This window comes from Corvus hawaiiensis, chromosome 9 (genome assembly GCF_020740725.1).
Source record: "Corvus hawaiiensis isolate bCorHaw1 chromosome 9, bCorHaw1.pri.cur, whole genome shotgun sequence".
Lineage (NCBI taxonomy): Eukaryota > Metazoa > Chordata > Aves > Passeriformes > Corvidae > Corvus > Corvus hawaiiensis.
Genome location: NC_063221.1, coordinates 1,472,522 through 1,492,303, shown reverse-complemented (window position 1 = coordinate 1,492,303; position 19,782 = coordinate 1,472,522). Strand labels below are relative to the sequence as shown.

The 19,782-nt window shown below is 55.6% G+C and overlaps 1 protein-coding gene across 4 annotated transcripts in view; it reads right to left on the bottom strand.

Annotated features, from left to right (window-relative positions):
* ASTN1 (astrotactin 1) overlaps positions 1–19,782 on the bottom strand; it is a 67,150-nt gene that overhangs the window by 21,004 nt on the left and 26,364 nt on the right. For all 4 annotated transcript variants that reach the window (XM_048312425.1, XM_048312426.1, XM_048312423.1 and 1 more), the window contains exons 6-20: positions 19,229–19,378; positions 18,235–18,402; positions 17,947–18,031; positions 9,991–10,065; positions 9,399–9,536; positions 8,932–9,082; positions 8,129–8,295; positions 7,766–7,960; positions 7,334–7,461; positions 4,984–5,088; positions 4,623–4,811; positions 1,414–1,682; positions 1,028–1,161; positions 473–624; positions 1–136 (exon numbers count right to left, since the gene is read on the bottom strand). In XM_048312425.1, coding sequence (XP_048168382.1) covers positions 1–136; positions 473–624; positions 1,028–1,161; positions 1,414–1,682; positions 4,623–4,811; positions 4,984–5,088; positions 7,334–7,461; positions 7,766–7,960; positions 8,129–8,295; positions 8,932–9,082; positions 9,399–9,536; positions 9,991–10,065; positions 17,947–18,031; positions 18,235–18,402; positions 19,229–19,378 — 2,242 coding nt within the window. The remainder of the gene's footprint in view (positions 137–472; positions 625–1,027; positions 1,162–1,413; positions 1,683–4,622; positions 4,812–4,983; positions 5,089–7,333; positions 7,462–7,765; positions 7,961–8,128; positions 8,296–8,931; positions 9,083–9,398; positions 9,537–9,990; positions 10,066–17,946; positions 18,032–18,234; positions 18,403–19,228; positions 19,379–19,782) is intronic.

Genomic DNA, 19,782 nt, shown 5'->3' with positions numbered 1-19,782 from the left:
ATGTAGGTGGTGTCGGGCTCCAAGCAGCGGATGATGAGGGAGATGGTGGAGGAGAGTCTGTCAGGCACTTGGGCTGGCATGGCACAGGGTGACTTGGCACCAGAGATGATGTCATCCACGAAGCTCAGCACCGTCTCTAGGGAGAGAGGGGAGGATGTGCCACTGGCGATGACACAGGTGTCCCCGGGGCTGTGGAGAGCCTGTGCCTGCTACCACACAGGCTGCCTGGTGCCAAGGGCGACCAAGGCTAATGCATGAAGTTGGGGTAAAGCTGGACCCATTGCTTTTCTAGCAGAGTTCACCCCCATGGTACGGAGCTGCCCCTTCTGCAGCATGGTGGGCAGGAGAAGGGCTGCTCTCTCTTCCACAGGATGTTTGACTTGTTGCAGCATCCCCTTGCAAAGAGGAACATCTCCATCTTCTAACATCTCCATCCCACTCTCCCTAGAGAAGCAGTGGAGTCACCACTCACCTGTCTCCACCTTGGAGTGGTCCATTCTGTCGGTGACCTTCTCCTGGCGGAGGAGGTAGTCGACGATCTGCACCCCAATGGGGGGCTCCGAGTGGCCCCACTCCAGTACCACCAGTGTGCTGCTGGGCTCATGTACAGTGGAGAGACGCAGGCTGCAGGACAATTTTTGCATTACTCTCTCACAACAAAAGGGATTCAAAGCCATTAACTCACAGCAGAGAGCAACCTCAGGAGAGAAGTGACTTCCCCTCCCTTTCCCCTCTTGGCTCTGGGCATGCTGGTCCAAAGGACTCATTCACTGGGGTTGCTTTACCAGGGTGGATCCACAGCCAGCTCTGCAGTCCTCAACTGAACTTCGAAAAGACACTGCAGCTCTGTACTCTCTGCCTGATTTCCAGGTCACCCATCAGTTTGCAAACCCATCCCATAAAGGCACACAAGCCCCATAAAGGCACACAAGCCCCACCACCTCCTGCCACCACACTGTTGGCCATCACCACCTCTTTGCAGACCCATTGCACCAAAGAGCCACGCTGGGCACGTGTGGAGACCTACATGGGGTGCGGGAGAGGCGCACAGGTGGGCAGCCCGTCAGCCCCGAAGGCACTCGAGTCACAGCGGCACCAGTCCTCGATCACATCCCCGCTGCCCGAGCACCACAGCAAGCTCATGGTGGCCTCCTGCAGGAGCTGGGAGAGAGAAGAAGGGGTTGAGCACCGAGCAGGCGAGCTCCCATCCCGCCAGCGCTTGTGCCAGTGTTCATCCATCCCCTGGTGGGCTCAGCACAGTCCATCCACCCTGGAGAGCAGGGCTGGCCAATGGGCAAGGGCTGCCACGGCTTGACACGATGCCATCTGGGCAAGCTGCCTCCGAAGACAACCACGACACCATCCTGCCACCCCTGCTGCCCACTCTGCCACCCCCAGCACGCGGCTCCTCACCCGCTGGGTCTGGTTGTTGGTGACCAGCTCGTAGAGGGGGGCTGCTTTGGTGACCTCCAGCAGGATGGGCTCGGCTGGCACGTCGGGGCTGGAGGCGGCGTGGCAGAGCGGGCAGGAGGAGGGGCAGCGCCCGCGGCTCTGGCACTCCATCCGCACGCCGGCTGCCATGCGCTTGGTGCCAGACTCTGAGAGGCTGGCGATGTACTCGGGGAATGTCAGCACCTTGGGGTCCCGCTCCCGCTCCTCTGACTCGTCTGAGGGGGAGTTGCCTGGAGAAGGGGGGAAAAAAGTGACACCAGGGTGGGCTCCAAGCCATGGATGATGGAATATGAGGGGGCTGGAGCTCTGCCTTCCACCCAGGAGAGAGGCAGTGCTTCCGAAGAGCCCCCTGTATCCTTAAGAGCTGTTTGCTCTGTGGGGATGGAATGCTCACTGGTGTTCAGAGGAGGAATCAGGACTGAAAAGCCCATCCTGGCCTCTGTGACTGCAGGTCCTCTGGTCTCCCGGTGCCTCAGTTTCCCCAGCCCCATCCCTCCACCTGGACTGGGACAGACCACCCTTGCAGCAGGTCCCCACGAGAGGGAGCCTCCTTCACGTGGCTGGACACTCGTGAAGGACCTGCCTGGGCACTTTCACATCACACTGACTCCCCACCAGAGCCCCCTGCCGAGCCGCTCTCCTGCAGAAGCCCTCCTGGCCCTACAGCTGAATTCTCCATTCCTCTCCTTCGGATCCCAACCAAAACTGATGCCACAGAGTGCTTTGGAGACCAGAGACAAAGAGTGTCAGGCCAGGGAGAACAGCAGTGATGCTGACCTGCGGCCCCCCCGCAAAGGTCTGCAGTCAGCAGCACCGAAGAGCTCAAAGTGAGCAGGGAAGACCTGCCAATGATGCCTCATGATGCCCAGAAAGCTCCCGAGGTGGCTGCAAACCCACCGAGCCCCCGTCCAGCCCCTCCAGCCCTCTTACACTCAGTCCCCACACAGGGAAATGGAGATGGGGAGCAGGTTCTACCCTGCCAACCCTCAGGTGACCCTGCAACCTAACAGGCTCAGAAAACAACAGTGCAGCAGGAAAGCATCGACAGAGTCTATGCTTTTCCCAGCTCTGCACAAGGATGCCTGACACTGGGTGCCACCGTGTCCCCAAGGCATGGGGCAGCGAGCCAGACCCTGCACTCAGTGGCCTTTTCTCCAGCATTCCCACAGCAGCAAATATTTTGGCACAAGAGTCCAGTATCTTCAGCCCTTGCACAGAAGTCAAAAAGGTAAAGTCTGCCCATCGCTGCTGCACCCTGGGTAGCATCACCCTGCCATGGCGAGCCTTGCCATGACGGGAAACAGTGCTCTGCACACAAACCCCCTGCCAAAGGATGGCCCTGGATTTATACAGAAGGAAGAAGGGCCTAGAGGGACCACTGACGGCGGTTGGTGGGGTTGGAGGAAGCTGAAGGATGACCAGGCAAAGCCTCACCCCCAGGGCAGGCTCAGGCCATCGCTAGTGGTGACCTGGCACGGGCTGGCTGCTGTGGGAGCCACCATGGAGCATGTCCATGGCTCAATAGGGAAGTCACCCGATAGCAAGGATCTGTGGAGAAACGGGCCAGCACTAGCCCGTCCTCGAGGCTCCTGCAAAGAAAACAAGGCTGTTAAAACAAAAGCTGGGACACAAAAGTGTTGCTCTGCTCCCCCAGGAAGCTGGAGATGGATCACTTTAGGCTGGCTGTGAATTGCAGCTTAGCAGGCACTGAGAAAAAGAAGAGGAGCCGGGGAATGATTTGTCTCTTGCAATTTCTCAATCAATATCCAGCCCCTGACATTTGCAAACAAAAAGCAAAGGAAGGAAAGTGGCAGGTGCTGGAGTGAAACCGAAATGTGATATTGTGGGTAGGAAAAGGCTGCCAGACCTGAAAAGCCTCCAAGCAGGAAAATCAAAGAGGAGGAAATTGCAGGAGAATAAAAGAAGTACTTGCAATCAAGAGGTGCTACATCTGGAGACAGCCTACAGCCAAAACAGCAACGGGTCTGTACTCTTCCTGGTGGGCTTGTGAAGAAGTCCAGACTCCAGGAGGCCTGAGCCCACAGGGTCCAGACTCAGGCTTTGAAAGAAGCCCTTGCCACACACGAGCCCTGGGGACATAACAAATGTCTCTGTGGCTGGGACATAGCAAGAGCAGCACCACAGGCTGGTGCCAATACTGAGAATTAGGAAGCTTCATGATGGAAATGATGCGTCTGTCATGGTGCCTGTGAGCTCCAAGCCCACACTGCTTGCACCTGGGAATTCCTGGGCAGGAGCAGCAAACCGAGATCATCTAAAAAGCAGCAGCTCTGCTCAGCATTCCCCATGTCCAGGCTTGGGAGCTGGCTCTTGCTTGCTGCCCAAGCCTGGCTGCTGCAACCCACCATGCCCAGCACAGGCAGGAAAATGCCTGCAGGCAGCTTTGCTGAGGCCAGCACAACAGACTGCAAAATCACAGAATCTGAGAATAGTTTGGAATGGGAGGGACATTGAAGACCATCTCGTTCCAGTCTCCTGCCACGAGCAGGGACACCTTCCACTAGACCAAGTTGCCACGGTCCTGAGGACAGATGGCAGCAGGCAGGAGTTAGGCTGCCTCAGCTTTTGTAAAGCTGCCATTCCAAGCAGGCACCACCTCTTCTTCCACTGGGGATCCCTCACAGCTCACTGCAGCCAGGGCACTGGAGGGGATGCAGCAGTGCCAGATGCCCTCTGCACCATGAGGAACTTCCCAGCTCCCAACTAATTCCTAGGCATTAAAAGCACAGTGCTGACAGCCCGGGAGAAGGAAACACATTGGAGGGAGGAAAGTCTAGCTGTGGGATGCAAGTGGAAGAGAGCAGATATAGCAGAGACAAAAGGAAGGAAAGAACAAGATTAAAGACAACAGTTAAGTCCAGAATGAGGCAGGATGGCTTGGCGGGGTTGGTGCACTTGTTTTTCATCTCCCTGGGGCTGTGCGTATTGATCTTTCTCTTTGGCCTGGACCAGTGCCTGCTGCAATCCATGGGAATCCTTTGTCTGGCTCCAAAGGGTGCGAGAGCAGGGTGTAAGTGAGATAATGACGTGGGAGACGCAGTCCTGGCACAGGCTGGGCACTTTCCTTGCTGTGCCAAAAGCAAACCCCCGCTTCCCACTCCCCTGGGGTGGCTGTGAGTGCCCTTCCCAAGGGTAAGCAGGGCTCCTACCTTTGCTGATGTCCTCATACTCCAGCCAGAGCTGCCGCTGGACCTGCCTGTTGGGATACCAGATGGAGCAGGACTCCTCGAAGCCGTACACTGCCTCCTGGATGTAGTGGTTGCCAAACTGGTCCAGCAGCGCCACGAAATCTCCACGGGAGGTGGCTCCATCCAGAGAGTGGAGAGCATTGCTGAAGGCTGGGAAGCAGATGGAGGAGACGCCCAGTTCCCAGAGCCCACCAAGCCCTTGCCACCTCCCTACACACTTGCGATGAGCAACCAGCCTTTGAGCCCATCAGCTGCCAGCAGAAGGCTACGTCACCTCTTGCCATCCTTCCTCCCCTTATTCCGCCTGTCCCCGCACACTTACACTGGGAGATGGTCATCTGGTTGAGCCGGACATGGTACATGACGGACTGCACCTTCCAGTGCTGCAGGAGGGGGTACCCAGACACCTCGCTGAAGTTCACCATCCCTGCCAGAAAAAGGACACAGGGACTCAGTGACACTGGCTAGCCATAGCTCACCCTGGGCATGGCTGCAGCCCTTCGTGCCTGGGGCAACACAGCCAGCAGGGTGGGAAGAAGCCAGGGAAAAGGGTTGTGTACACACCACATGCCCCCAGGGAGGCACTGAGAGCTGAGGGTCAGGTGGTCCCCAGAAATTAAAATGATGGCTTTGAAGGAAAACACATAGGCTTGTTTCATTCAGCCGTCTGGGGCTCTGCGCTGGGAGATAATGAGCCTCCTCCTGCATCCCCTCCTGCTTCCTTCCCAGTGCCCACTCCCAAGGCATGCCCAGGTGTGCTAATTATTTCACTAATGAGAGCTGCACTTTTTAATGAGCTGTTTGCAGGCCTGGGAACGGTCACCGTCACGCCACGCGTGCCCAAGTGTGACCGGCCAAGAGACCCTGGGTCCCTTTCGGCTGGGACTGAGCTGAGTGAGCAACAGATGGACGGGGAAATGGCTCGCCTGTTGATGCTAATGCTCCCTCAGGACATTATGGCAATGCTGGGGCTGAACAGGACCCAGGGCTTGTCCTTCTCCTTCAAAGACATCCCGTTCTTCAGCCATGTTAGCTGTGAGAAGCCAGAAATTCATGGAGGCCACGGGCTGGGTGGCCACTTACTCCTGCCCAAGGCCCATGGCAGCTCAGCTTCCACGAGCAGAGGGACAGAGAGGCCACCAAGGCTCAGACAAAGCCCCAGCACGGGACCTGAAGGGTGCTCATGGCTCTGAATTTGGTGACCAGAGCATCCCCAGAGTGCCACAGCAGGATGCTGGGACAGGCCACCCCGTCCCTCGCAGCTCCGGTGCTGCATAGCCCGCACGTCACGCCTCCGCCCGGCAAACTCTGCTGCTAAACAGGCACCCAGCAGGAGTTCAGGAGGATAACAGCGGGCATCCCCCCCTCTGAACAAGAACTGAAGGCAGAGGATAAGCAGGATAAGATCCTTTGCCTTCCAGCACCTCTCTCTTCAGCGCTGGCTGCTGCCGACAGCTTCAAAGCCTTGCTCTTCCATGCAAAGTGTTTATGTAAAAACAGCCCTTCCTTACTCAGCAGCTCTGCCTCTCGTGTATTCACAGCCATATCCAGATCTGCTTCTGACAAGCAGAGAATATTTTACTTATTTTCCTTTTTTTCCCCTGGTTTTTTTTTTTCTTTTTTTTCCCCCCTTAATCAGCCACAAATGCCAGCAGAGCAGTGGGAAATGAATAGGAAAATTTACTGGCTTTTACCTCCCCAGCATAACTGCCAGTGAAGTGCTGGTCCCACTGTGATGCTGGGGCTGAGGTGGCAGTGCCTTCCTTACATCCATGTCACAGGCAGGAGAGCCCCACTGGCAGGCAGGTGTCCTCCAGCACCTCCAGGCAGGGTGAAGCATCCCCAGGGAAGCAGGAGTGACCCACCCATCCAGCTCTCTTGGGGAAGCTCAGCCCCGCAAGACCCCACCGGCACCCTCCTCCCTGGTGAACCCGCCTGCACGCACACCTTCATCGCCATGCACCCTGTCAGGGCAAGCAGCACCCACCAGACCCTGGATACAGCCCATGGGTGCTCCCCAAAATCCTCCTGGAAGCTCTGCCAGGCAAAGGGAATGCACAAGGTCTCGTATGAGACCAAAACACCTTACTAGCCACATCCTATGCTTAGTAGCTCCTTGATGCCTGGGCCCTTTCAGCCAACAGCAACAAACACCAAGGAAACAAAGGTTATTTATGGGTGCTGGCAACTTGGAGAAAAGGCAGATCCTTGAAGGCTCTCTGGGCACCCACGATAACTTATCACTCATGGCCCGTGATGCTCTGGCACAGCAAACCAAAACATTTTGGCTTGGTGGCACTGGGTTTTGAATGCTTCATTACATCAGCAAAGAAATCAAAGGTAGCTGGAAAACTTCTTTTGCCTTCGAAAAAAAACCCCAAGAAAAATCCTTTTGCAAATGCCCCAATATTTGATGGATATGCCCCAATATTTCTACAATGCCCCAATATTTCTACACCCCACAATTAATTTACAGCCTTTGCCTCTCCTTCATTTTTAATGCCTTCCTCTTAGGCTGCTGGTTCCTCTACGTGCAGCTGAGCATGGGATGCTGAAGCCAGACTGGATATATCCCATGGTAGATACATCCTGTGGGAGGTTCAGGTGCTGAAGCTGGACAAGCTGGCAGCTGCCTCACTGGGAGAAACATGGATCCAGCTGGACCCACTCACCAGTGAGGAACTCAGGGTCGGGCATGGGGTCGGAGAGCTCCTCTTGGCACTGGTTCTCCAAGGGCACTGTGGCCACCACCAGCCCATCCGGCAGCTGCTGCTCCAGGCCCCGGGCAAAGTTGTTCTGCCTGGAAGTGGATTGCAGAGAGAAGAGCAAGGTTGGAGGACAGCAGAAATGACTGGGATCATCCCTGCCAGCGAGTGACCCATCCCAAAGAAACACCTGGCACTTCTCCTTTCCTTCAGGCACAGATTAAAAAGATGTCTGCTCTTGATGGCAAGTGTCAGATGCGCCCTCCCCACCAGCCTCTCCATCTTCTGCAAGGCGAAGCCAGACACAGATGGACCAGGCAGCCTGCTAAGGCTCCTTCCCATGCCTTCTTCAGTGAAGTCTGACCCTGCTGGGGACCCCTCCCTACGTCTGCAACTCACCTGAACGTCCCTTTGAGCACCTGCCCTGGTGCCACCTCCTTGGAGTGGTTGTTGTAGCCATAGAAGATCTCCCCGAAGAGCGTCTGGTTCATGGGCAGCTCGCGGGGCTCGCCGCAGTCCCCCACCTCTGGGCACGACTCCGAGATCAGCTGGCACGACCGCCCGTCCGTGCCCAGCTTGTAGTCCTCGATGCACCTGGGAAGCCAGCACAGGGACACTGTCAGCTGCAGCCCCCCGCAGTGGGGACAGCCACAGGAACCAAGGAGACCCTCTCCATCCCAACCCTACAAGCTCGGGGCGGCAGCAGCAGACAGCAGCACCTTGGGGGTGTCCCCGTGGCCAGGGAGGTGGTGGGTCACTCACCCACAGAACATGAGGATGTTGTAGAGCAGGGGGTCTTCGGGCAGGGGGACCATCTGCTGCAGGCACAGCTGCTCGCAGCCCCCGTTGAAGCCATCGGAGCAGTCCACGCCGACGTGACGGTCATAGCAGCCCGTGCCATCCTTCATGGGGCTCAGCCCCGTCGGGCACTAGCAGGGTGGGGGAAGTAAGAGGTGAAAACCCCTGGGAAGAAATCTGTCTCTGGGGCTGAGGTGGAGGGCAGGGCTCCAGCACTGCTCTCCACTGGAAACTGCAGCCTGAGCAGTGCTCAGGGGCTGCAGGGAGGACAGCAGCAGCACCATCCATGGCTGCAGATATTCCTCCTGCACCAAAGCCTCTTCGCAGCCCTCAGGAGCGTATCCCCTGAGGTGGGAGCCCTCCAAGCCATCCCCCACCAAGGCAATGTGCTGGTATCTCCAGCAACCCAGCTCTGGTGACCAACAAAGCAGCGCTGCCCTTTCCAAACCCACTGTCTGTCCACACAGCCTCGTCACCCCAATGCCCAGCTCTGATGACATTGCAGCAGCGCACCCCAGCCCCACAGATTTGGGGCAGAGCCGCTGTGGTGGTGCCAGGGCACACACATGATTGATATGGAGCCTCCCACAGAGCCAACAAACAGATGAACTCTTATTGCCTCGTCTGTGTGTGTGTGTGCAGCAACAGAGGAGATGCCAGCCCAAAAACATCTTCCTGCTACAAAATGAACCTCAAAATATCTACCCTGAAGTGGCATTAAGGGAGGAAAGATTCCCTCTCTGGCCCCCCCTTCCTTGCTCACGCACCACACAGCCCGTCGAGTCCAGCTTGCGGTCCGAGATGCAGCGGAAATTCTTGCTGCAGCCTCCGTTGTCCCGGGAGCAGTCACGAACGGGGCCAAAGGAGTCGAGAAGGACCTCCAGGCTGTCGAAGGAGGACGAGGTCATCAGCTCTTCCCTGCGAGGAAGAGGAGGAGGAGGAGATGTGTCACTGCTTCAACGAGACGTTGTGGACGCATGCACGACCGTGGCTGCTGCGTGGGTTTTTCCAGAGCTCAGGTTTTCCTCAGGCTGACAGTGAGCTGGACGGCAGCCAAGCTTTTAGAAGGATGCAGGAGCTACTGAGATGAGGAGGAATACTGCCAGCTTTGCAGGCACTAAACAGGGGCAGGTTAATGGATGTACTCATCTCCACCTGCAGAACGTGGGATGGGGATCCCAGCTCTGTTTGCTGAAGGCCCTCCTGAACTCCCTCACCCTGCTGTCCCACCTACCTGACCTCCACTGCATCCTCCATCACCGTCATGTCAGTCTTGCACTTGGCTGAGGGGTTGATGGCCAGCTCGGCCGGTGGGATGACAAAGCTCTTGCTCAGGGGCAGCCACATGCCCTCCCCCAAGGTGTAGGTGAACCTGCCGGGGAGAGCAGGACACAGGGGGAAATGCTGAGCCTGGAAGGCTGTCTCTGCCCAAAACCAAGCCCTTGAGCCTCCCTGCTGCCCCACAGGGATGCCAGCCCAAACTAAGGTGTGTGGGCAGGGTAAAGTGGGGTGGCTCCTCCAAATACACCCAATGATTCCCAAAAATAGCGTGTAAGTTAAGTAATAAGAAACAAAAGGCACTTTCATTTTCCATAGAAACCCTCCTTCAGAGCCGAAAACTCAACCCTCACCATGAACAGAGAGGAGGAGCGGACTGCTGGGTACCCAGCACCCACATGGCAGCTGCAGGGGCATCTTCCCAGCCATGCTCACGTGTCCCCAGGAGGTGGCACAGGACAGCCGTGCTCAGCCCTGCCAGCTGGGCCTCCTGCATGAGTCGTATTTAAGCCCCAAAATGTGCTGAGCAGGTTGGCTTCACCACTTACCGAAAAATCTTGTCAGAGGGCTGCTCGCCCAGCACCAAGTCAAAGCCGCGCTGGAAGATGGTGTACGGCCACGGCCTGGAAAAGGAACCCAGTAGGATCACACCGGCCTCGTGTCCCCACTGCCGCTCACAGCCCAAAAGGCTTCCCCTGCTCAGCCCCCAACTCATTTGCAGAAGGGTCCTAGGGTAGGATGACTCAAACCAAGCTGGGACAAGGGGATAAAAGAGCCTCAGATCTGAGATCTCAATTTTGAGGTCCCTGAGACATCAGATTCTCATCCCAGCCCCAAGCTGCCAATAGGCCAGTGGTGTATCGCATCTGGTTTTTTTAGGGTACTCCAGCCATCCCCACATCCCTTCATGCTTGGTACCACCCGCCTGCTCCTGTTTTAGGGATTTGCATCACAGCTATGGAGCTGCAAAAAGAAAACCACACTGCAGCTGGACCCTCTCTCTGCGAGGCTTTTGCCAGGGAGCACATCAAGCCTGGGACCGCAGTTTCACCACCTGCCTTATTACCCTCGTGCTTCATTGTTCCAGGAGTGGGAGCTTTGCAAAGGGGACTGAGAGGCAAGGTGGAAGCTTGGAGCCAAGCAGGAGTCTGGAGAGCTGATGGCCCCGTGCCCTCCATCCCTGCTGTCGTAGATAGCACAGGGTGATGAGTGATGAGCCACTAAGATTTGGAGGCCGGTGCTTTCAGTGGGACACCCGTGGCCACGACACCTTTGGGACATGAACCCCCAGCAGCACAGCCCTGCTGGCAGACTGTCACTTGCAGAGCGAGACTGACAGGAGACCCAGCCATGGTGGGCTTTGAATCAGGCAACATGAACCCCGCTCTTGAACCCTAAAACTCCAAATCCCCTTTGCAAGAGCTCAGAGCTGGGGAGAGAAGGAGATTTTCCATCCCATCGCATCACTGCTGCTAAAATTCAGAGTCAGAGTGTCAGGTGCCAGTGACAAGCCCAGGGATTTTCTCTAGAGGCTCTCCTGCACAAGCACTTTAATTTGTAATCTGAAGTTATTTCAGCCAGGACAAAAATAATAACGATAAAGAAATCCCAACTGCAGGATTACAGCACGCCTTCTCATTTCTTTGCTGGGATACAATGCCGTTCTCCTGCCCAGTCAGCTGGGAGCCGGGGATTACATTCAGCCCACAGATCGGATTGCCTTGAACGAGGTCAGCTTCGGCCAGAAAGAGATATGCTCCTTGTGTCTTGCCAACACCTCGAATGCTTCACGCCTCCACCTTCCAGTGCTCCTGCAGATGGGTTTTATTCTTGCTTCTGAGGAGCACGTCGGGCCGGGAACAAAAGCAGAGGCTGTACAGAAGCGAGGTATTGTTCCCCCTCAACTCGGGTGGAAAAGTGGTTGTGGAGAGCTGCTCTTGGCTTGCAGCAGAGCTCAGAGCTGGGGCACGTGCTGCAGAAGCACGGTGGTTGCCAGGCCTCCGCCTGGTGGCACGTCTGGGAGCCCACAGATGCCAACACACCCAGGACATGGAGCCAGTCGTGTGTTTGGACCCGCCTGGGAGATTGAAATCAGCACCCAAGGCCATGTTGTGTCCACCCAGGATGCAATTCCCAAATGTGGCTGAAATTCTTGTAATCATAAGAGTCCCAGAATGGCCAGGGTTGAAAGGGACTTCAAAGATCACCTCATTCCACCTTCCTTCCACTAGACCAGGTTGCTCCAAGCTCCATCCAGCCTGGCCTCGGACACTTCCAGGGATGGGGCAGCCACAGCTTCTATGGGCAACCTGTGCCAGGGCCTCAGCACCTTCACAGTGAAGAATTTCATCCTAATATCTAATCAAACTTGTCCTCTGTCAGTTTGAACCCATTACCCCTGGTCCTAACCCTACACGCCCTTGTAAAAAGTGATGATGGCTTTGATCCAGGGAAGAGGTTTCTGTGCTTCAGGGACTGTGTGGCATCTCCCCAGCCTGCCGCACTTTTCCCTTAATTGGGGTGAAAAGAAAAGCCCCTTAAATGCAATGTTCAGCCTTTAGCTACATCCCTACATGGCAAGAGAGAGCCAGTGTTGCCAGGCACCACTGAGTCTGTGAGGACATGCACCTTCTGCAGAAAGGCCCTGAGACGTCCTCCACACACGAACTCCGGCTCAACGAGCGACACTCACCCATCCTCATCTCCAAGGAAGCTCTCCAGGAGCTCAGCACTGATATTTCTACCCACGCACTCTTGCTGACTTGTGCCTTCTGCTGCAGAGGACAGGGCAGCATCTGCTCCCCCAGGCACCCCTTACCTCCCCCACTGTTGCCTTTTGCCCCTGGTGCCTCTGCCACTGTTTCACCTCCTCCTTCCTCTGCGCGTGTCCCCACATGGCTGCCTCCCTCCCCACGTGGATGTGTCCCTCCCCACACTCCCCACACGGCTGTCTCCCCGCCTGCTTTCTGCAATCACTGAAGGCACCTCGCTGCTCTGGTTTGGGTTGTTCTCGGTGGGCATTTTGGCTGAGTGGTCTTCGGAGCTCACAAAGAAAGGTGGGACAAATCAGCAGCTCTGCAACTGATCAGGTTGGATTAAATGGGCCAGAAATGACAGCTCTCAGCTCCCTGCAAGCCTTAGCACTCAGGCAGGCATCTGAAACAACAAACTGGGGGATTACCAGGGCAACTGAGAACCACCAAATTCCCCACACTTAGCCAGCAAGTTCCTAAGGCTGAAGTGCTGCCAGTGCATCCCCAGGATGATCTTAAGCCTCTTGGCTTTTCCAGATGGACCATTATCTGGATGCTTTGCTCCACATCTGGGCTTGAATGGAAGCTCACGAAACACCTGCTAAGCCCTCCAAACCTGGAGCTGCTGGTGATGCTTTGAACCAGCTCAACAGGGCCCCGGCCATGCTTCAATTGCAGCCCCCAGGGGATGAGGCAAGACTGACTTCTAGCATCAAGAACTGTGCTCCAGCTTGTCTTCACTGCCTGCAAAACTCTTCCAGACAAGATGGGTGGGATGAGGAATAAGCCCAGCGCTGGCAGGATGCGACCACCAGGAGCTAACCTGGAGCAGCTGGTTTGAGAGGAGCTGGCAAGAGGCTGGAGGGGCCGCAGGAGAGGGTCTCTGCAGAAGGCACGAGAAGCTGCTGCACGGGAGTGTGACTCAAATGTCACTGGAGGAGAAAGCAGTCGGTTGGTACACGCTGCAATAGGTGACTTCACATCTGGTCCCCTGACCTTCTGTGCTCTTCAGGGTTTCCAGCCAGTGTGCAGCACAAGGATGGCCACGCCAAACCCCATCGTGGCCACAAAGCACCAGCTCCAAGTGCCTGCCAGGACAGAGCTGCACCTGCTACCCCACCCCTTCCCCGGCAGCTAAGGAGCTCAGGCCCAGAGTGAACAGACCAGAGCATCCCCACAGCCCCTCCTGCACCCCAGGACCCCAAAGTGGGGACCCATGGAGACCCAGCAGCTGGGTCTTGTTATAGATTTTATAGCATCAGTTATCTTTCTTTCTATTATTATTTTTTTAGCTGGACCCAGCACCCAGACCCCGACGGTGGAAGAGCAGCGAGCAGATGTCACACGAGCACCTCGGCCCATTGTGGCTCCTCCCCAACTTCGCTTTGCAACAGCTTTGCTCGGGTTTCAGCTGCTGGTGCCTCTCCCCTTCCCACCCCCCACCCCTCCCGCCCTGCCATCCCTTGCAAGCAGCTCTTTATTATTAAAAATGCTAATGCCGGCACTTTCTCCCTGGGCTGCCCGTAAATCTGCGAGGAGAATGAGGCGGGAGGAGGAGGCGGATGGGTGGTTTGGTGAAAAGGATCTGAAAGAACGAGGAGCTTTTATCACGCTGTCCTTCAGCTTGCAAAGCCGAGGCACATAGCAGGAGATGGAGAGAGGCAAGGAAAAGAAAAAACAAGATAGAAAAAGGGGTGGGGAAAGAAAAAAAAAAGGAAGAGGGAAAAAAAAAGACTTTGGGCAGGAAAAGTGCTGTCCTTGTCACTTCAGTGTGTCCCTCGCTCTTCTGTGGGATGGGGAGCGGATGATGAGCGGGGATGGGATAGGAGGAGCAGGGGCACTGCCAGGATGGGGATATGTGTGTGCAGAAGAGGCAGGATGGGGACGGGAGGGGACGGGAGGGGAGCTGGGTGAGCAGGGCACAGGCTGATGCACTAATTCGAGTCCTGTGCTGGAGTGAAAAAACATCTGCAAGGCTGCGGGCGGGGGAACAGGACTGGGGTGGGGCAGTTTGCCAGCTGTTACAGAAGGATGAGAGCACCCAGCCTGACATGTTCACCATGTCACCTTAAACTGGCTCAAAACCTCCCCAGGCCAGGGTGAAGCCCATTACAAGTTGAAAGAGCAAATTGATAAAGACTCCTTCAATGCAGAGCACCTTAAATCTCAGCGGGGGAGGCTGAAAAGAGCACCCAGGGAACTGCTTGTGCGGAGGGGAAAGCCACGTGTGTGTGTGATGGATCTAAGGGCTGGGATGAAAAAGTACAAATGCAGGCAGGTAACAGTTTATTAACTAAAGACAGAATGAGCTGGTTTGATTTTTGGCGAAGTTATACCACAAAAAGAACCACAGAAATTTGGTTTGATGAGCAGAGATGAAGCAGGTCTGGTAGGACTGCTAGAAACTGCATCCTACTCAGGAAACATTAGAGTAAGAGCCGAAAAGCAGCTAATTAACAATGCATATCAAAGCAGGGAGACAGACTGTGAACACACAAGCAGCACCAGACAGATTTGTTTAAAACAGCTGAAGAGCAGCACACACACACCAAAAAAATGACAAAAAAAAAAAAAAGAAAAAGCAGCTGATCAAATGTATCTGCTACCCATGATCAAAAAGACGTGAGTTTTTGAAAAACTGAAGAAGGTTTAGGGTCCGGACACGCTGGGTAAAAGATGCAGTGCGGAGGCGTGGATCTCAGCCTGGTACCCAAAATACACACAGCACAAAAAGCTTCTCACTGCCATCACCAATGAAGTACAAAGATGAGCTCGCCTTCATGAGCAAAATTAGATGCTACTGAGTGAACAGACACCGAGCCAACTTGTCAGCACTGTAAATAAAAACAAACCAACGGCAAAACTAGCTAAACCAAAGGGTTGAAATGAGTTTTCAGATAAAAAGGCCACCCTGGGAAAACAGAAGAGGTCATATCCAGAACACATCACTCCCAAGTTTGCCAAGGGATTTGGCAAATCCTGCTCTGTTGACCAAGCGCCAACGTGGTTTCTCTGGGGACTGACCCGTGGTGGCAGCACATCACTCCAGCACTGGAGGGCTCAGAGCATATTAGACAAACAGTGGTCAGAAACGATTCAGGCACAGCTGATCTCACCTTGGCATGGGGGCAGAGAGCAGGAGATTTGCAGACATCTCTTTCAGGAGAGCCTGCAGGCCACCCGGTTGGGCTGGAGCTGGGAGTGAGCTGGTGAGCCCAACAAAAGACAGCATGGCGGCTCAACCTCCACCCCAAAAACCAAAAATACCAGCTTACAGCTACAAGTTACTCAGCTAAACAGGCTCTGACAAGATGGTTCTGCTAGGCTAAAGAGACTTCATCACAGTCATGACCATGTGGAGGCCAAAGGTTCATGTAGAAGAGACCTCCAGCACAAGCCCTTCCAGGCAGAGCTGCACTAAGCAGCACCTGGACATCAGGAACAGATAGCAGAGCAGGAAAAAAACTCTCATTAAACACCAAGCTGCCCTCAGCATCATGATGCTTAGTGTGAACATGCTTTCAAGAGCCCCTAAAAATAGCGGAAGCTGCAGGTAGGGATGGTGAAGTGTGGTTCCAGCTGCTACCATTTTGCGAAACAAAAATCTGATGAGTTCAAGGGAGAAACACAAAATGACCCCGGTTTCAGGTGGCTTCAGAGAGTTTTCTACGGATAGTGACACTGCAGCATTGGAGCCTTCTCAAGAGCCCAGACAAGGGCAGAAGGACTTTGACAGCCCCACCATGGTCTAGGGCTGTGTTGTACCTCAGGGAAAAGGAGAACTGCCAGGTTTCTCCGCCCCAAACAGAAAAATACTTTGGAAATGCTGCACATGATTTGTCATAGCCAACTCCGGTATATAAGAAGAAACACAAGAGAAGATGCACCCTAGCCAGGTATGGATCCTGTTGCAGGAGAAAAGGCAGAGGGAAGGCTCCTGTGGGAGCATCAGGTTGGAGACGGATCTAAAAAAGCAGCCCCAAATCCCCCAGAGGAACAGAGGAGGTCCTGAGCACCTTTCAGGTGGGCACTGCTGAGGCCAAAGCTGCGTCAGGAGATGCAAACAGGTCCAGGGGGCTTCAGGAAGGTATCAGTCCTTCTTGCCCTTGGCTTCTCTCCAGCTTGTTGCCATCTCTATTTTTTCCCAATTTACCTGAAAGCAGCATCTTTTTCTCTGCTTTGCCTTAAGAAAGCGAAGCAGCTAAATCAGGAAAAAGCTAGAGAAGGCAGTGTGCATGGAGAAAAAGCGTGAAGCTGCAGACCCACGCCCAGGAGCGAAGGAGAAGCAGAGGGTCAGGGAGCCAATGTTTCTCCACAGTGCTTATCCCATTTTATTACTAGCCTCGATGGACAAAGTCATTTGCCAATCTGCTTTTTGCAAGGTGGTGGGCAAAAAAGCTGCTCTGATGGAGGCAGAGGCTGGCACCAAAGCCACGTGTGGTCATGGGTGGCTGTGGGTTCTTTCCACCCACTCTGAGACACTCCTAAACACAGCATATCCCCACACAGGCAAATCCCTGGCAGGGGAATACCCCCCCACACACCCCAGCCCATCGCTCAGTGCCTCTTACGAGATGGCACAGAGGAGCTGGGGTCACCCCTCCTGGACACTGGTCCCTGGGGACAAACAGGACAAGGAGCTGTATTTCTGCCTGTGTTTTCCTGGCTCAGCAGAGGTACCTTGCAGAGGTTTGGGGACCATCACCACACCACGTAGCACATCCCCAGCATGGGGCCACCCGCGCCATGAACATCACCCCGGCTCAGGGCACCCAGAGCAACAACTTGTCCAACACAGCTGGTGCTCCACGCTGGGCTTAGTTGCTAAATTGCCTTTAAAAGGATAAAAACCAGAGAGGGGGCTGGAGATGGAGCAGCAGTGCTCCCTCCAGGGCTGCAGTTCAAAGGGACACAGCGGGGCCGGCCGGCACCAACAGCCCCCCAGCACAGCCACACGGAGCGGGGAGATGCCAAGCCCAGCCTTTGATGATTTTTCTCTCCCCACTGTGAAGACTAATAACTTCAGAGAGGGCATCCTGACACGTGCAGGGCCACCAGCGATCCAGCTGCGGCATAATGAGGTAAGGGGATAAAGAAGGGTTTGGAGGTGCCATGGGACCTCTGAATTTGGGGGTGCCTTGGCTTTCTGCACACCACCTCCAGCCATTCCAGCTGCACCTCACAGACACGTGAGGGTTGGGGGACAGATGGAGCACCCCCTTGAGGGTCAGAGAGAGATGGGAACTTTTGGAATGCACCGCCGAATTGGTGCTGAAACACCAGAATCATTTCCCTTAGCACCTGCAGGGGTGTGAGGCTGGGAGCAGACCGTGACTCCTCTGTTCCCTCAGCCACAGTATCAGAGCATCTCATTTTCCCAATTTTCAACAGGGACCTCGACCCGACCTCAGCCCTCCTCTGATGCCTCCCACACCCGAAAGGAAAGCCCCACAAAGCGCAGGATGTCCAGGATAGCGTGCACAAGGCGGCAGGGGAGGAACAACCTCGATCTTCTCCAGGGGGTGTTCACTCTAAAATGTGACAATGGCCTCTTCTACATCATTCCCGATTATTTCGAAGAACAGAAATCCTCACCTCCCACAGACCTGCTGCAGAGCCCAGCTGTGTGCTGACCTTACAGTTCACTGAGGTGCCTATAACTCTGCCACCCAAGAAGTTACCACAGCCCTGCTCCGCTGCTCTGGAAGCCCAGCAGCTCCGTGCCAGGACCCTCCAAGCCGGGGCACTCACCCCTGGTTCGTCCCCCACTCGTTCCGGATGCAGAGGTGCTTGTGCACAGGGTCTTTCATGTAGCCTTCATAGCAGAGACATTCCCCTGTGGAGACAGGGACGGGAGGGATGTGGGAGAACGCACCTGGGAAGGCTTTCCATGTGCTCCCCTGCCCAGTGCAGCCTGCAGCCACCCCAGGGCACCCGGCAGCTCCAGACTGCACACGGAGAAGGTGAGGAAGCACCCACGGCAGAGTTCAGGAGGCAGAGGTGAGCTCACAAACCCACCCCAACCTCGACGACACTTACCAGTCTCGGGGTCACACTGGTGCTCACAGGGGTCGAGGAGGCGCCGGGCGCAGAGGTCCAGGGCCCAGGGCCCACTGGAGTTTTGCTGGGAGAAGAGGACGACCTGTGCTGGGTTCAGCCAGTCACTGGCATCCAGCTGGCTCCCCTCCAGCAGGATGAACCGGCTTCCTGCCACCAAGACAAGGGGAGTCAGTGCCAGCAGCCTGCTGCTGTACCCTGCACCCCACGATGGTCCCCTGCATCCCATAAGGGACCCCTCCATCCTGTGCTGTTTCCCCCCCATCCCGTGATGGATCCCTCCATCCCCTGCCCATTCACTCCATCCTGACAGTCCCCTCTGTTCCACAAGAAATCCTCTGTCCTGTGCCCATCCTGTCTGCCCTATGACAGCCCCCTCCATCCCATACCTGTCTTCTCTATCCTATGACAGCTCCCTCCACCCTGTGCCTTTTCCCTCTGTCCCACAGCAGCCATCTCCATCCCACACCCCTTTCCCTTGGTCCCACACTGAGGTCTGATCCCTCTGTCCCACAGTGTCCTTCATCCCATGATGGTCCATTTAATCCCATATCCGTTCCCCTCCAACCCACAATAGTCTCCTTGGCCCTATGCCCACCCCCTCCATCCTGCACCAAGCCCTGTGTCCCCCAGCAGCCATCTCCACCCTGTGTCTGTCTCTTCTGTCCTGTGCCTATCTCCCCCATCCTGTACCCCTCCATCCCTTGCTCCCAGCATGGTATACCCTCCATCTCACACCAGACCCCTCTGCCATGGACCCACCCCCTCCATCCCATAACAGCCACCTCTGTCTTCTACCCATCTCCTCTGTGCTGTGCCCACACCTTCCATCCCATGCCCACTCCCTCTGTCCCACACTGGTGCCCCCCATCCATGCCTGTCCCTCTGTCCTGCCGCCATCCTGTCCATCATTCCCCCCCTCTCCTCCATTAAAGAGTGGGGCAGGAAGAAATGGGGAAGGCCACGGGGTGCTCACCGTCAGCGATCAGGTGCTCAGGGACGTGGAGGGTGATCTTGACGACCAGGGGGCAGTTCATGTGGGAGGAGCACACAAGGCTGATGACACAGCTCGTCACACTGATGAGGGTCAGCGTGGTCTTGTTCACAGGGCTCCGGGGGGACCCCACTGCAAAACACGGGAGCACAGTCAGACCTGACACCTGCAGGACCTGGGAAGATCTCCAGGTGCAGCCAGGGGACCTCAGGATGCAGAGACCCTGCCCAGCCCCCAGGAAATCCAGCATCAATTGAACCAAATGGAGTCTCTTTGGACTTTGAAGAGCATGAAGCAGCCTTTGCCATGGGATTCTCCAACCCTCTCCCCAGCTGTGACCAGGATCCTCCTGATCCCCCAGAGCCCTGGCTCTTCCACACCCTGCACTGCAGCATGCTGAGAACTTTGCAGCAGCAGAGCTTTAAAGCAAAGCAGAGATATTGAGGGGGAAAACAGGCAAATGCAGTATCCTGGTTTTCCCCACTCCTTCTTGGCACTTCACTCGGGTTAATTTTGTCATGACAACAGGCTCATGG